Raw genomic sequence first — 17547 nt, 5'->3', positions numbered from 1 at the left:
AGGATGCATCTCCCCAAGGATCCCGGGGTTTAGCTTAGGCAGGGAGATGACCTAGCATGAGGGAATGTGGCCTGACAGCTGTAAAACTGGTGGAAGCAATACACAGCGTCTAACTGGCTGCAATGGGGCAAAGGGTGCTTTATTCTGACTTACAATCCATCCCCCGCCATCCGTGTCCATGTCACACAGCACAGTCATGGCAACACAGTCCTGCGTAAAAATGGTGTACCAGCCACTCAGAGAATTCCCTTCGCTTAACAGCTGCTTGCAGTCCCGTGCTCCTGGGCAGAAGGGGGATTTAAAAGCAAATGTCTTTCCTGGAGTAAAAGGAATTGTTTTCTGATAACTTTTGACAGTTTGCTATTCTGAAGAGTTGGGCTTTGTAGATGTGCATGCCTTTTGCAAAACTATTCAGAAGTTCATACTCCCAGCCAGATTTTGCTCTCAGGTCCCCTGTGCAACCCCATTTATTTCAGTGGGGTTTCACTAGTTTAAATGAGAGCAGAATTTAAGAGTATTTAGTGAAGTCTGGCATGGGTGTTCAAAGGATTGTCAGACAATTGTACTTTGTAAGAAAGTGATTTTTCTGTACCGATTCAAATCTCAATACAAATCAGTTTATCAAATAGAGTCCTGCTGCCTTTGGTAATTACCCCCACCTTACATGGGGATGCCTGCAGTCTGCTAATTTCATTGGGATCAGGTCTAGTAATCTATGTGACTCATCTTTGAAGGTGCAAAGTGTGGGCTGCGCTGAATGGGATGAGACTCTTGGAAACACTCACCTTTCCTGCACAGGGCATCGTCCAGCTGTTTCTCACCTGTGCAGGAAAAGAAACACAGTAGAAGTGGATTGAAAGCAGAAAAAAGGAGTTTTTTCCCCCCAAACAGCTATTTAATCATACAGAGAGCAATGCAGACTTATTTGTCCAAAACAGACTTCGCTGGCAGCCATGGGGGGCAGCGGGTGCGGCTGGAGGGCGCAGCATGGCGGCCGGCAGCCGTGGCCAGAGGAGCAAGGGGGGGCGCAGGCTGGTGGCCCACAGCGCGGCCGGCAGCCATGGGGGGCAGCGGGTGCGGCCGGAGGAGCAGGAGGGCGCAGCATGGCAGCCGGCAGCCATGGGGGGACGGCGGGCGCGGCTGGAGGAGCAGGGGGGCGCAGCATGGTGTCCGGCAGCCACCGCTGGAAAGGAGCGGGGGGGGGGGGGCGCGACACGGGGGTGGCACAGCAGGGCTGGAGGAGCCATGGGGGGGGGAGGGGGAGGGGAGCCAGGGGGGGGGGCCAGGGGGGGGCCTGACCAGAGGAGGAGCCAAGGGGGGGGGCCTTTTTTATGTTTGCTCCCCCTCCTCTTAGAAGCTGGCTACGCCACTGAGTCATGGGGAGAGAGGCCCTCTCACAGGTAACCAGGTCCCAAAACATATAGTGCTTTTCAGATTAAAACCCAACACCTTGAATTCCATCTGGAAACACAGACAAGCCTGCGTGTGGGTCAGTGGTGTGAGGTGAGTTACATGTACCAGAGTACAGGAAATTGTAACAACTTTCTACAGTCCCGGCCTCAATAATTCAATTAGTAGCCAAGGCCTCCTACAAGTCCTGATGCCCCAAATGGATTTGCAGATGGAAAAAAGGGACCACCCCAGAGATTCCTGGGGAGGAAAAGAAGGGGGTCCTGTCCGTGGTGATGTTGAAGGAATCATGGAAAACCCCAAAATACTACACATGATAAACAACTTATCACTGGAAAAACCATCACAAGTTCCTACTGTCCTGGGAAGAACTGTGAGCAGCATGTGACAAGCCCATGGAGATTTCAGCATGGGAAGCAGTAACTTGCTACATCTATTACTTGCGCTTTTTTTTAATTAATTATTATTAATAGTGTCTATAGGCCCCAACTGAGATCAGGCCCAGTGGTGCTAGGTGTCAGGAACCATGGGGCTGAATTCCACAAGTACCTAAGACACAAAGGATAGAGGGAGCAAATCCTTTGCCTATCACCATTGTTCTGAGAACAGAGATTCTTACCTATTGTTGCTGAGGCTCCAGGGGCTCCATTATCTCCTAAAGAAAGACCCTTGCGTTATTCAGGGCAAATCTACACTACAAAATTAAGTCAACCTAAGTTCCATTGGCATACAGTCATTGCAGTCATTGAAATCCATTTTACATGTCCATACGATGCCCCTTGTGTTGGTGGTGTGCGTCCTCACCAGGAGTGCTAGTACCGATTTAACTGCCTGTGGGGGCATTGTGGGATGGTTTCTGAAAGGCAGCAACAGTCAATGTAAGCAACACGGTGTCTACACTGACACTGCATCGATTTAACTACATCGACCTAAGCGCTATGCATCTCACAGAGGTAGAGTTCTTAACTCGGTCTAATGGGCGAGTTACATTGGTAGTTGCACTCCATTTTAATGTGGACGCTTACAGAGTTAGGTCAACGTAAGCTGCTTTACGTCGCTCTAACTCTGTAGTGTAGACCAGGCCTCAGAGAAAACCCCCCGACCTCAGTCATCACATTAGCAGAACCAAGCAAAGGCTCAGTTAGGTCATTCATAATGAAGGTCTTCTGGATGACTCAGTCTACTCAGGGCTTGAACTGTGACATGCCCTGTCCAGGCCAAACAGGAGTTCTTTTTTGACACTTTTTTGACCTTTTTTATTAACTGAAAACAACAAAAACATTCTCAAGAACATTCTTTGCAGTTGTTTTTGGTTATAAAAAAAACTTTTTCACCAAACAAAAATATCAATAACTGTTTTGATTACTTTTTAAAATTCAAAATATTAAAAAAAAGAAGGAAGAAACAAGTCTTTAGAACCCCGTAAAATGCCAATGGGGGAGGGGGGAAGAGAATCTAAATTTACTAGTTTTCCACATTTTTATTTTTTAGCTCATTCTACCCAGTGGTGAGGCCAGAGGCGGCCTCCACTGCTCTCCCAGGTCCTGCTAATTTGGGGATCTCACCATCTGAGCTTAGCGCAACTGCTATACTTTCAGGCCAGAAACTAACACAATCTTTGAGCTGAAATTCCTCTCTCATCATGTGGCATTGGATTTTCCAGTCACATGTTAAGTAGAAAAAAAAAGTTACTACTTTGAACTTTGCACCCATCAGTGTGAACTCAAGAGATGGGGAGTTATAGGCAAAATACCAGTGCCCTGGTCTCCGAGCATGTTAGTCAAGCTGGGATGATTCATGAATCCGTGACAGAGTTCTGTTTGGGGCGGTATGAGGTATCTCAATATTTTACTGATATGGACACATTCTCTCTGTTACCATGGATGGCACAATAAGGACCAGTGCACAGATCAGTGATAAGAATTATTTGAGTTCCCTCACCGTTCAATACAGTGCAGCCAGCATCTCCCTTTTCTCCTCATGAACAGAGGGAAAGATTTAGCAAGAATGTCGCTATAATTGATGGATATTTCATAACTCGGGTTCTCTCAACGATCTCAACCAACAGCAGACTGGATTTACAATGAGACAATCAAATCGTGGTGTGACCTTGCACTCCAAATGTTTTATGGAAATATGCTTATAAGTGTGAATATGATGTAATTGGAATATGCTTTATGCAAAAGGTCTCTTGTAAGGTATCATAACAAAGGTTATAAAGTACTGAATGTATTTCTCCTATTTGTATGCATGTGTCATTCTTGTATCTGAAGCTAAAAATATGAAGTATAACTCTGGGTCCTATTGTAATTATGCAAAGTGTGGGTCATTAATGGTGGTTTAGAATGGATGGCTCCCATTGACTAGGACAATCAGTTGTAAATGGTTTATTTACCTGCAAGCCTTCCTGTGTAGGTGTGGGCCAACCCAGGAAGAATGGAGACTAGGGGGTCTTACAGTAACATATGACCATGTCACATGATATTGGAATCCATCTTAATCCTTGTATTTTTCCATTGATGAGGCAGGGATGGGGACAAGCACAGACAAAAGATTCCTGCCTTGTGCCAAAGCTATAAAAGGGGGTGGAGCAGGACAAAAGGGGCTGCCAGTCATGAGAAACCCCCTGCTTACCACCTGAGATGTCTGCTGGATCTAACAGACTGTACCGGGGAAAGGATTTGGCCCAGACTAGGAAGAAGTCTAGTCTGTGAAAGAAGCTTACTGGAATATCTTTGGGGGTGAGAGATTACCTGTAATCGGTTTCTTAATGTATTAGGCTTAGACTTGCATGTTTTGTTTTATTTTGCTTTGTAACTTCGATTTGGCAGTTATTAACTTGAAACCACTTGAATCCTACTTTTTATACTTAATAAAATCACTTGGATCCGTTGGGAGCTGGGTGTCTGGGTGCTGGAGACAGATAACCTGCTGAGCTGTTTTTAGTTAAAGTCTGCAGCTTTGGGGGCGTGGCCCAGATCCTGGGTCTGTGTTGCAACAGGCTAGTGTGTTTGTCTCAACAAGGCAGGGTCCTGGAGTCCCAAGCGGACAAGGAAAATGAGCTCAGAGGTAATCAGCACATCAGGTGACAGTCCCAAGGGGATCTCTGTGACCGAACCCATCACACCTGGATCCAAATACCCCTAAACCTTGTGAAGTGAAAGGAATGGAAGTTAGATCCAGATCCATATTTTGCAAATGACTCTAAAATCAACCTGGATCCGATCCACTCCCAATGGGGTGTTTAGAGTCTAGTCCTGGTTTTGAATTTTGCAGCTTGAGTCCATCTCTAATGTTGGCAAACATGCCATGAAGTGAAGATGGGAATGTGTTTAACCCTCTACTGTATTTTAATCACATACTGTACCGTGCAGAGAGAACAAAGTTCCCTGCTTTTTATTACTTTACCTTTCATCCCAGCAGGTCCCACTTTTCCAGGAATCCCCTGAGCTCCTCGTTCTCATAATAAATAATTTTTAAAAAATCCCTCAGATTAAACATTTGACCGTTATGATTAGAGAATCTGTTTTTCAGACTCGCTCTGAAACTCCCCAATAGCCCAGGTTTCATCCCAACCCAAATCCAAAATTTACACGTTAGTGTGAGACCAAAAGGAAAACAATTTTAAGAAATGTCATTGGCAAACTGCCATCTTCAGCTCACCATGGGGTCCTTACTCAGACAAAACTCCCTTTGGCCTCCCAGGCTCCCATATTCCATGCTCGCTGTCAAAAAACTTGAAAGTAAAATTATTTTGTCTGGCCTTTGAGTGTCCACTGCCAAGACAAAAATTAAGGATCCACTTGGGTACTTGCTATTTCCATCAATGAGTATCTTCTTCACCACCAGTATTTCCACTCCGTGGAAATATTTATGTTTAGGCTTAGGAGAATTAGATTTTAGTTGGTAAATGTCACTCCGTGTCAATTTCACTGTACACACAGAAACCGATGAAAAAATATTTCCATTGATAATAATCAAAATGTAAAGATCAGCAACATAAGAAAAATGCAGATTGAAACTTAGAGTTTGATTTGAAGATATTTACCTTTGTATATTGTGACATGTGATGTTGACAGTTTGTGTGTTAATGGTTATAAAGCTTTAACTTTTTGAATCTCGGGGTCTACTGTCATTAAATAATTATTGCCTGACCCTCCAATTGTTTGATCTTACATAATTTCCTGCAACTGTAAAAATTTTAATTGCAAAAAATTGAAAAAAGTGCTTAAAATAAATAGTATCCCTCCCACCCATCCCCCAAAAATAAAAAAATAAAAATTGGATCTGCCAAGCCTATTTAGGTTTTAAAAGGAGTGTAGACCATGAGCGGAGCATCATGATGGAGATCTCTCAGTCCTGACAGTGAACAATGGAGAGAAAACAGACAGTTTCAGAGCAGGGTTATTATACACCTGTAGCCCCGCAGTAGAGCTGGTGAGATGTGTCATGTGACCACTGAATTTCAGGCAGCTTTTTTATGATGGAGTCTTGCATGGATCTCCAAAGGCTGAACAATTTTGACATAAGTAATTCATTATTTCTGCCTTCCCCACTGAAAGCTGATTCTCATTCAGCACCTGGGAACATACCTTTCATTCCCGCAACTCCGGGTTCTCCTTTGGGACCTGCAGCTCCAGGAATCCCAGGGCAGCCCTGGAGAACGGTAAGTTTCTCAGAACCACTGAGACCCACTATTCTTACATCTAGAGAAAGAAATAAAACAATAAATGATCTTGGTGAGAGTAATGGGAGCTGAAATATTCCACAAATTTCAGGCAATCAAGAAGCTCTGAATCATAATCTGCAGATCTCAATTGTTGGCTGTAAATATAGACAGATTCACCCTCCATTTTAGGAATGAAGCGAATACTATTTAAAACAATCACAAAGATGGTAACATAGGAACCTAATTTATTTAACAAACCACCTTAAAAACTTAGCTAGAGATAATCTGGGTGGTTCTTTATCTGCTAGAAAGCTACATCCTTTCGAAAATTGCCATGATGATTTGTTTTTTAAACTCACTCATTTCTTGGTATAATCAAATATTCTGGTTCCTTTTCATTTATATCTGTGGCAGGGTTTTTATGAGGTTGATTGGATATTTTGACATTTGTTTTAGCTATTATCTATTTGGTTACTGGTCAATGCTATTTTAGAAATAATATTCTATAGATCTGTATTTGTTCGGCTCTGAGGATCCGAGCACCTTATAAACAAACCTTTTAAATTTGCATTAATATTAACTGAAAAGCTGGAGTGACCCTGCATGCCACTAGTGCAACAAGCACCAGGCACGTTAGGGCAAACTGAGAAATGGAAAGTCTACATTTAAAATAATAACAGTGAGAAAATTTGGACCTTTACTGGGATTTAAGTGGAACACCGTAGCAGTACCAGGGTTTTGTGCGTGTGTGCGCACACTTGTGAATTTTGATACAAACAGAACATTGTCAGCACTCAAAACTCCATATTCATCCCAGTGCTCCCAACAGTCTTTGAGAAACTGGCTACCAATGCAAAGCGTTGCTGTGTGGGACAGCACACAGATTGGCTTGACAGGGACTAATGCATGGCGTCAACATGCTATTATATGGCTTATCCAGAGAGAAAAACAGTTGCCGGAATAGCTCTGGGCGGACACTGAAAATAACCTCAGTACAAGAATATCAATTTTCCTACAGGTCTCCTGTCACGTGACAGTTCCACAGCTCCGCCTTCTCCCCCCACCCTCCCAGGTCTGTTACTTATCATGCAAGGCTAGGTCCACACTACCCGCCTGATTCGGCGGGTAGAGATCGGTCTTCTGGGATCGATTTATCGCGTCTCATCTGGATGCGATAAATCGATCCCAGAAGCACTCCCCCGTCGACTGCGGAACTCCTGCCCACCGAGAGGAGGAAGCGCTGTCAACGGGGGAGCTTGCCTGTGCCGCGTGGACCCGCAGTAAGTAAACTTAGTTCAATCTAGGAAACGTTGACTTCAGCTACGCTATTCTCGTAGCTGAAGTTGTGTTTCCTACATCGATCCCCCGCCCCAATGTGGGCCAAGCCCAAGAGACCAACAGCAACAGAGGGAAGTTGGAAGTGTGACAAAGTTCCTCCTCTGTCGTGGTGGGTCCTGCGCTTATTGGCGGATTTTCTTGCCTCAAAGATTCACCATGTGGGTTGGGGAACAGCCCAGAGACCTTCCCCTCTGGGAGAACCCACAGCCCAGATCAATTGGGAGGTTTGGGGGGAACCCGGGCCAGCCCTCTACTCCGGGTTCCAGCCCAGGGCCCTATGGACTGCAGCTGTCTATAGTGCCTCCTGTAACAGTTACATGACAGCTACAACTCCCTGGGCTACTTCCCCATGGCCTCCTCCAAACACCTTCCTTATTCTCACCACAGGACCTTCCTCCTGGTGTCTGATAATGCTTGTGCTCCTCAGTCCTCCAGCAGCACACCCTCTCACTCTCAGCTCCTTGTGCCTCTTGCTCCCAGCTCCTCACACTCACACCACAAACTGAAGTGAGCTCATTTTAAAACCCAGGTGCCCTGATTAGCCTGCCTTAATTGATTCTACCAGCTTCTTCTTAATTGGCTCCAGGTGTCCTAATTTGCCTGCCTGCCTTAACTGGTTCTAGCAGGTTCCTGATTACGCTGCTCTGGTCACTCAGGGAACAGAAAACTACTCATCCAGTGACCAGTATATTTGCCCTCTACCAGACTCCTGTACCTCCTGGTCTGGGTCTGTCACAGAAGCGTTAAAAGAAGTCTGCAAAATGCTTTTTTCCTCCATGTGTATTTATTCTTGACAAAATAATTGTAAGGAAACAACAGACCTGTTTACTGTGGGTGAATCCAACAGTTGCTACGTTTGCATGGTACCACTTGGTTAGAACCATTGTTAATTATTATTGTTCATTGCTAATACACTGATGCCTAGAGGCCTCAATCAAGGTCAAGACCGTACCGTGCTGTACAGACACACAGTAAGAATCAGTTCCTGCCCTAAAAAGCTTAGACTCTGTATAGGCAAGAGACACACAGAGCGGGAGAAAGGGAGCATTATAACCATTGAACAAACGCTGACAAGGTTTGTATCTCACTCACCTGGGCAGGTGTCTTTATCTGCACAAACCACTGCTGTTATGCAGAGTAAAGACAGGAGGGTTTTCTGGGCAGCTCTTCCCATGGTTGATGCCGATCTCTGCAATGGCAGTTCCACGCATCTTCTCTACCCCTTCTCTTCTTCCGAGTTTCATCACCTGCAGCTCTGAACAAACCATAAACCATAGATGCAATCTCCACCTCGTCATACTCAATTTCTCAATTGTGTGGCTAGTTTCTCTACTGTGGCTCTTCACAAGTTCTGAGGTGAGATTTTCACAGTATCAAACCCATAGTAACTCCTCTGTTTAGTATGCCTGGATTTCCTTCAGGAGACAGTGTCATAGATTGCCCTTGCAGAGCGAAGTTTCTCCAGGTGGTGACCCATTTTTACAAAACATGATGTAAAATGCCTAAACCTGATGGACTAAATGTTAAACCCTCAAAGTTACAAATCCACCTTTCATATTATTCATATTCCTGAGGCCAAAGAATCAAACTGACTTTAACTCAAGGAACTTCTTGGTATCACGTCGCTATCTTTCATCAGTTGCACCAGAGCTCAGAAAGAAACAGTTCTAGATTTACTCTAGTCTGACTAAGCGGTTCTCAACATTTGAGGTCCAAGGTACTGTTACTCAAGGGACCTCCAACTTTAGAAACAAAACAAATCCGAATACAAAATTTGATTCTAATATACTCAGAGAACCTAGATTTGCAAATCCAACCCCACAAACTCTGCAGGTACTTTTAATCTAGATCCAGACCAGAATTTTGAGCCTGAGCCCCTCTCTCAGTATCTATTAACTGAATACTGTTACATATCCACGCCCCCCCCCCCAGATTAACAGAGAGCCTGGGGTTATTCTGTCTTCCTCTGCAGCCACAGGTCATGTGCTAGGCTCACCTGGGCATATCTCATTTAATCCATCCCCGCCATTGCAGGGACCTCAGCTACTGGTGCACCTTGGACCCTCCTGTTCTCTGCCTGTTGTATGTAATAGTCTCCTGAGGGCTGTAATACTTTGGTCTAATTCTGGTAGGGGCTTGGTGTGGGGGCGGTTGTGTAGCATTTAGTGGCTGTGATATACAGGAGGGCAGACTAGATCTGGTGGTCCCTTCTGGCCTTAAACTCTATGATTGGAGTAGATCAATGTGATGAGTGCACGCCTCCCAATGTGACCCCTGCCCATTCTAGGTAGAAGTGAAGCTGTAGGGGGGAAAAATCATCTCCCTTTTGAAGTGAGAGACAAATCACATTTTTACTCCTGGTGGAATTCTGCACCACTGCGCATGTGCCGAATTCATGTCCCATTCAGATTTTTTTTCTCCACAAAAAATAAATTCTGCCAGAGAAGTGTTGCAGTTATGCCTTTCGCCCACCAAGGTCTGCTGTGGTGCAACAACAGAGCAGCCACTCCCTGTCGGGAGAAACCGCAGCTACGGATAGGGAAGAGAAGAAGCTGTGTTCCTTACAGTGTCCTGCCCGGGAGCCTGGTCAGGAGGCATGGGATATGGGGGAGGGGGGATGGACAGCCTGGAGCACATGTGGCTTCTGGGGGTCACAGGCTGGGGGGAGGGCTGAATGGGAGTGGGGGTGCAGGGACACATGGGGAAAGGGGAGAGGAGGGTGGCTGAGTATGGGTGCAAGGACACATGAAGATGGGGCAGATGTGCCTGACTGAATGAGAGAGGATAGGGGTTAGCCCCGGTCTGCATGCGGGAAGCTCCCCAACTCCCTAACTATCCCCCTCAAAACCCCCCCACTGTTCCATACTTCTCCCATCCACACACAACAAACCTCCAGGTTCACTCCCAGGCTCCTTCCCAACAAATACCTCCCTCTCCCTCTGCTCCTTCATTACCCCTGACTCCCCGAAGCCTTTGCACTGCTTCGGAGGTATGTGGGAAATATTAATATGCCTAGTAAGGAATCTATTTGTCAAAAAACATTTCCTGAATCTTTTTTGTTGTCTGTATTGTTACAGACATACTTGTTGATAGGTATTTTGAAATAAATTACCAAAATAATTGAAACAGGCATGATTATAGTCTTACTTTGATAAATAAATAATGCAGAATTTTAAAATATTGTGCACAGAATTTTTATTTTTTGGAGCAGAATTGCCCCAGGAGTAACATTTTCTATGCTGTTGGCAAACTCCAGCATTCTCCGTATGCTCTCCACAGAAAGGAGGGATGGTCCTGTGGTTAGGGCACTAGCCTGAGACTCAGGAAACCTCTGTTAAAATTGCCTGCTTCACCACAGACTTCCTGTGTGATCTTGAGCAAATCACTCAGTCTCTCTGAGCCTCAGTTACCCGCCTGTGAAATGGGGATAACAGCAACGCCCTGCCTCACAGAGGTGTGTGAGGACAAGCAAAGTAAAGATTGTAAGATGCTCCAATACTAGGGTGATGGGGGCCATATAAGTACCTAATATGGATAACTGCAAAGCAAATACCCCCATCGAAAAACAGCCAAGCATATAACTGACCCACACACGGAAGATTTTAAATTTTCACTGTGACATACTTTAGAAAAATGAAAGAATTTTGTCCACATTTCGCAGAAGTAACTTTTGAGCGTGGGACCCTGCCTTAGCCTCCCCGCCAGCTACATTGGCTTCAGTGGGAGGTAAGTTGACATATTAAATTACTAGACTGGGACCCTTTTGTTGCTTGTTGTTTCATCATCATGGGAATACTTGACTCGTGGCATCAAGAGTTTAGCATTTGGCCCCATGCAAAGATATAAACTATAGTACTTAGCCCAGTGCTAACCAGATCTTGGGGGCACCCAGCATATTAACTGATGCAAGGAAAGGTCAAGCTGACCCATATTTTTTCATGAAGTACAGTAGCACTTGCTGGCCCACCATTATATTGCTTCAGAAAAGTGAAGTCATTTCATGTTTTTTGCTGGGGATATTTTTGTTGTCTGAGTGTCACAATATATTGAAAGGACACTGACCATTTGAAATGTGCTCAGTTTTGCACTGCCAACCTCATGTGTGAAAAAAATATTATGAGTCAAGGCCCCAAAACCCATGAGACTTTTCAAGCCAATCATGCAACTTCTTTACAAAAATACATTTGGGGGTCTGTTTATTTGTGTTTTGAGACTTTAGGGTTCACATTTTTGGAGCTTTTCTCTGCAAAGGTGAGGGCCAGAAACTTATTCTTCTATAAAAATTAACGCAGACATCTCATGTGATGGTAGGACTGCAGAAGTTGAGCCTGTAAGAGAAACACCAGATATCACAAGACTCAAGATAAAATTGAGAGAATTGGCCACACTGTCAGTTACATAAAAATGAACCAGAAGTAGGTAGTATCAGCCCATATAACCACCTGTGAAGCCCCTCTGGAAATTGTTGTAATTTTACAGTTGCTCTGTCCCAGTTTTTAGAATCTCTATCTCCCCGGTTTCAGTGTGAAAGACTCACAGACAACAAGGAAACTGATTAACTAACGGCACGTGGGAAAACAAAGAAACTGTACTCAGAGTGCTGTCAAATGCACAGAGTAAACAGGGAAAGAAACATTTCTTTTCCTTTTAATGCCTTGCAGCTAGAGTGGAGGATAAATATGTTAAAGATGATGAGGGGCTCAGATACTACAGTAACAGAGACCATAGAGGTAGAGTGCTGGGACTGGAACTGGAACGGAATAGTTTTGGAGACCTGGACTTCAAAAGGGCCTTTACGGAACTCTGTGCTGAGTTTGCCCCACCCCAGAACACCAGAGTGAGACCAGGTCACCCTTGGCCCACTCCCTCCTGCACTCAATACACCCCTCCCTCATTTGGCCCAGCCATGCTCCACCTCTGCTCTGCCCATGACCTGCCTGAACCTGGGGCTACTGGAGCAGCCATGTGAGAGGGGCAATGTCAGTTCCTTGCCTAGGGCACCCCTGCACTGGGCATAATCCACCGGGGATGCCTTGTGTCTCCTTCATCCCAGCCTAACTGAGAGAGGGGCTCCAGCTGAGTGATAAATCCAGCCCTGGATCTGCTACCTTAGACCAGGTTTCCTTTGCCCTCCGAACATTCATTTCCAATTGATTTAGAACAACGCTAGCAACGGTCAAGCTACAAGCAAACATTAAACTAAAGCAGCAGCTCTTTAAACTGCACCTGCTTTTCCTTTATCAAACGGACTTCAGAAAGAACTGGAAATGTAATACTAAGCCAGCTCCCCAGCTCAGTGAGAGGGTGATCAGCCAACACCTATTAACACACGCCTCGGACAGTGAAGCAACAGCATTGCTCCACCACAGAGGCAAATGCAAGAGGATGCAGGCCAGTGCTGCCATCTCCTCCCCTAAGCCCATGCACACTGCTTGACATCCTGTTGCTCCCACACACCCTGAGCATCCACAAATGCTTGTCTGCTGTATCCGCCAGGCTCCGAGACTGGGTATTACCGTGAGGAGAGCCACGGAGACTAGCACTCAGAGGAGCAGGGCAGACAGACAGGAATACCTGAGCACCTTCTGGTTCCCTGGCCTTATCAGCACGAGCACCTATTGGCTTATGCTAGATCAGGGGTGACCAACCTGAGCCTGAGAAGGAGCCAGAATTTACCAATGTACGTTGCCAAAGAGCCACAGTAATACATCAACAGCCCCCCCATAAGCTCCCCCCCACCACCACCACCTGCCTACTAGCAGCCCCGCCAATCAACATCTCCCCGTCCCTCCCGCCTGCCGCGATCAGCTATTTCACAGTGTACAGGAGGCTCTGGGATGGAGGGGGGAGGAGCAACGGTGCAGCAGGCTCAGGGGAGGGGGTGGAAAAGGGCAGGGCCTTGGGGTAAGGGGTGGAATGGGGGCAGGGCCTGAGGTTGAGCAGTGGAAAGTTGGCACCTGGAGCTCCAGCCCCGGAGTCAGCACCTATACAAGGAGCCGCATATTAACTTCTGAAGAGCCGCATGCGGCTCCGGAGCCACAGGTTGGCCACCCCTGCACTAGATCCTTTGCAGAGCACTTAGGGAGGGAGGAGACTGTGTTGAGGACCCTCATGCACTTGTTTTGGATCAGGCCAAGGGCCTGTCCCACCACTCAGGACTAGCAGGAGCGCCACCAACGGCAGCAGAAGGTCCCACCCCGAAATGCCCCCCGTGGAAGGTCCCGCCGCCAAAATACCGCCGTGGTCGCCGCCCCCCAAATTGTAGCACCCTAGGCGACGGCCTAGGTCGCCTAATGGGTTGCGCCGGCCCTGAGGACTAGCGCAGCCTGCAGCGTGGAGTGAGGAGGTTTTCACTTGATATAAACACAGGGTGGGTATTTAAGCAGGAACAGGAAGTGGTCTGGAGGGTCTCAGATGACAGGTGGAAGCATTTTTCTCTCCCTCTCCTCCCGGTTCCATGATGAGAAGCTGGAGCTTGAAGGCTCTGACTTCAACATAGAACATTGTCCCTTTAGAGAGACAAAATGTTATCATTTAACTTAGGATCATTTTTTGCTCTATTTTATAAGCTCGATGCTGTAGCCCTGGACTAGGGTGGGATTGGGTTGGTTTCTGCTGCAGGATGTCCTACGTCTCCGTTGGATGGGTATGTAAGCACAACCAGCACCTACCTGCATTGCCTGCCACCATGTCCTTTAGAATGGGTTTGTATTCTGATTCTCCCAAAATGTTGAATGACTCGTACTTGGTAAAGTAGGTCCTGTTTTCGACGTTTCTGGGGTCAAGACGCAGCTCGTTATTTCCTGGTGAACACAGGAGTAATGTGAAATATTCACTACGTGCCATGAACACTTTGCACAACGCTGGGTTTATTTGTGGTGACCCTCACCCGCCTAGGCTTGACTCACCAGCCTGTCACCCCTGTGCGGACTCAGACTGCCTTAGCTAACCCAGTTTCCATCCCCCACTCATCTTTCCAGTAGCAAACAGAACCCTCATCTAACACCCTTCTCCCAGGCAGGAGATCAGAATCTATACCATCCATCCCTCTATGGCCTCCACCAGCCCCAGTCCAGTGGCAAGCCAGCAAGACACAAATGCAGTGTCTGTCCTGACTCCATTGGTTCAAATGAGACTCCCTGACCAGTGATTAGGACAGAATTCTGGATCTCAGGGTCAAATGGGAGCCGGAGGGAACCATCAGGAACAAGGGAAAGGGCAGGGAGAGGGAATGTGACAAGAGACAGAGCTGGGTGCCCTGTGGAATCCCACAATGGAGCTGGGTATTGAGCTACGTGCTGACTCTTCTAGCCAGCAAGACTTGCTTGTATGATCTTGGGCAAGTTACTTCATGTCTCTGTGCCTTGCTTTATGTGCAGTGATACTTGGTAAAGCACTTTGAGATCTACCAATGCAAGAGCTACGGGAATTGTTCTGATCACTCTAAGCCATGTGACAAAGGGGGTGGCAGGAAGGCGCTCTTAAGAAAAAGTGAGCCAGTAATTTCTTTACCAAATGATGTCAGCATGTGACGATTACCATTTCCCAACCAAAATTCTGGCAGCTGTCTCCCAAAACCTCTCTTGTATGAATCCCAGTTACAATGACCCATCCGCCCATTTCTAGAAAACCTGCAGGGAAAAAGGTGGGAGGTTGGTCACATTCATTTTTATTTTCTGTGACTAGCAGCTCAGGTCCCTCCAGGGCAAGTTGCTCATATCATGTATATTACGATTAATCAGAATTACCCAGCCCATCATTTTAACTTTCTTGTGATGAGCTCTTCTAGAAAGAAGAGAATTTTCAATGGGCCACATCTTGAGATCCTTATTCAATTTCCTTCCTTGGGCATATTCTAGTTCTATTCCGTGAGAACTTGCTTTCGGAGTTTCCAAATATATCAGGCAAACTTCCACTGTACAGACCTGTTATTTGGTCGAGTAAATATTGAATGAGGATCTCAAAATTTGGGCCAGTGTAAAGAGAAAGTTGAGAGAAAGTTTTCTCTCTAAAGTTGAGAAAAGCCAAATCTACCCACAATTACAAAAATTCAATTCTATTCAATACTGGGTTGCTCATGTAACTCCCATGCTCTTATACAAACAAGATTTTATTGTTGTTCCAAATTAAGGGAGGGCAGTGGTGGGGAAGAGGAATAGATTTGTTGGAAGGTTGCAAAGTCAAGCACTCAAAAGTTAGGACATGCAAGAACATAAGAACGGCCTTACTGGGTCAGACCAAAGGTCCATCTAGCCCAGTATCCTGTCTTCCGACAGTGGCCAGTGCCAGGTGCTTCAGAGGGAATGAACAGAACAGTAACCATCAAGATTTAAGATGCAACCTTAATTCTGGTCTCTTTTGAGTCCAATTTGTGAACTGAATTAGGCACAGAACTCATGGGGGAAAATGTTATTTGATTTGTGTAATTACGTTGCTCAGGGTTGTGAAAAAGCCACACACACACACACACACACACACACGACGTAAGTTACATCAACTTAAGCGGTGTCTTCAGCAGACGCGCTACACAACGTAAGTTACATCAACTTAAGCGGTGTCTTCAGCAGATGTGCTACAGCAGCACCAATGTAGCCTTGCTGTGTAGACTAGCCCTGAGTGTAGGGGTTAAACCCCCTATTTATAACAATAGTACGAACTTGTCACCCAACCCAGCAGTTAAGACTCGGATACACACACGGAGCACAGCTGCTGCTGAGTAAGAAGGGGCACTACATAGTCAATGTTCAGTACAGAACCACGTTTTAAAGCACTGGCGTGAGTGTACCAGAAAAAAAATCCCTTCTGACTGCAATGTGCTTTCCCAACACGTCTCTAAACTTCATAACCGATGTGTGACCTGAAGAGTGCAATGCTTAACGTCATAAACGTGCTAATGTGCAGCCAGCCAAGTGTTACAACAGCAGGATTAGAACTTGTTGTCCAGTATTAGAACTTAGTGATATTTGTAACTTACAAACCAATCAATCAATCGGATTTAAACCAGGACTGTGTAAATCTTTCAGTTCTTTCCATTTAAATAAAAAGACCACTATGGAAAAGCTAGGGGGGCTCCACACAGGCTAAAGATGTTCAGTGACTTTGCGCTCAATTGTTATTTGTACTGCCGTGCACGTCAGTGGCTGAGTCATGGACCTGGAAGCCAGTGTGCTAGGCACTGCGCAGACACAGAACAAAGACATCCCTTCCTCAAGGAGCTGACAACCTAAGGTTCCACTCCACATGGGATAAAGGGCATGGGACACAACACCAAAGGTGAAATACTGCTCCAGGCACAGAACCTCACATCACAAGAGATGTGGCTTCCTCTAGCGCCACTCACCATTGATTCTCTGACTTTCTGCTCACACAGACACAGCTGTAACCAGTAAGTCACCCAGCACCTGCGTTTGTAGTCAGTCCCCAGGAAAGCTCTTAGCTACCCATTTGCTATGCAGCTTCTTGCCTTGGTGGCCTGTGACCCTAGACCACCCCCTCCCCTGTATTCACACCTTACACACCACTGCCTTGTGAGGGGTCATTTTAAAACTAACAACTTGCAGGTTAATGCCATTGTAAAAGGCATGTGTTAGTGTTATATGTGAAGTTATGGATTTCCTCTGTATGATGTTACTAGAACATGTTTAAAACCAGACAGCCTAGCCTAGATAAAGGTGATACCCAGGTCTGTCCTAGACAAAGGAAGGTGGATTTACCTCAGTTACATCAAGCTAAGCTAGTGGGGGGTTATCCTGCTCCCAAACTTGAGACAGAGAATTAATATGGCTCCTGCACCCCAGAGAGACACAGGAGACAGAATCCCCAGGAGGCCTTCCTGGCTTGTAAGACAAAGACAGTCCCTTTGGGGATAAGGAACAGAGATTTCATACTTATCCTTCATTTTAGGAGACAACGGAATCAAGGGATTTGATCTCTGACGGATCCTGGCCAGGGTGGAGACCGGGCGAGAAACCATTTTGAACCGACAGTATCTTGCTAGAATAAGTTTGTCTTTTAGAAGCATGGTGTCATTCATAACCATTTCTACCTTTATCCCTGCTGCTTGGCATCACTTAACCTATGTCTTTTTGTGAATAGATGTGTTTTATTTCTACTATAAACCAACTCATTTC

At 45.9% G+C, this 17547-nt stretch overlaps 1 protein-coding gene across 1 annotated transcript; it reads right to left on the bottom strand.

The window, feature by feature from the left end:
* Positions 1-15: 15 nt before the first annotated feature.
* Positions 16-8666, bottom strand: LOC117867247 (ficolin-2-like). The gene is made up of 5 exons (XM_034752122.1): positions 8510-8666; positions 6003-6116; positions 2030-2065; positions 786-821; positions 16-281 (listed from the first exon to the last, which is right to left on the bottom strand). The coding sequence occupies exons 1-5, from the start codon at positions 8589-8591 to the stop codon at positions 52-54; spliced, it is 498 nt and encodes a 165-aa protein (XP_034608013.1). The 5' UTR covers positions 8592-8666; the 3' UTR covers positions 16-51.
* Positions 8667-17547: the final 8881 nt, after the last annotated feature.

This window comes from Trachemys scripta, chromosome 17 (assembly GCF_013100865.1).
Source record: "Trachemys scripta elegans isolate TJP31775 chromosome 17, CAS_Tse_1.0, whole genome shotgun sequence".
Taxonomy (NCBI): domain Eukaryota; kingdom Metazoa; phylum Chordata; order Testudines; family Emydidae; genus Trachemys; species Trachemys scripta.
Note: the sequence above shows the minus strand (reverse complement) of the source record. Positions and strands in the feature narration are given on the sequence as shown.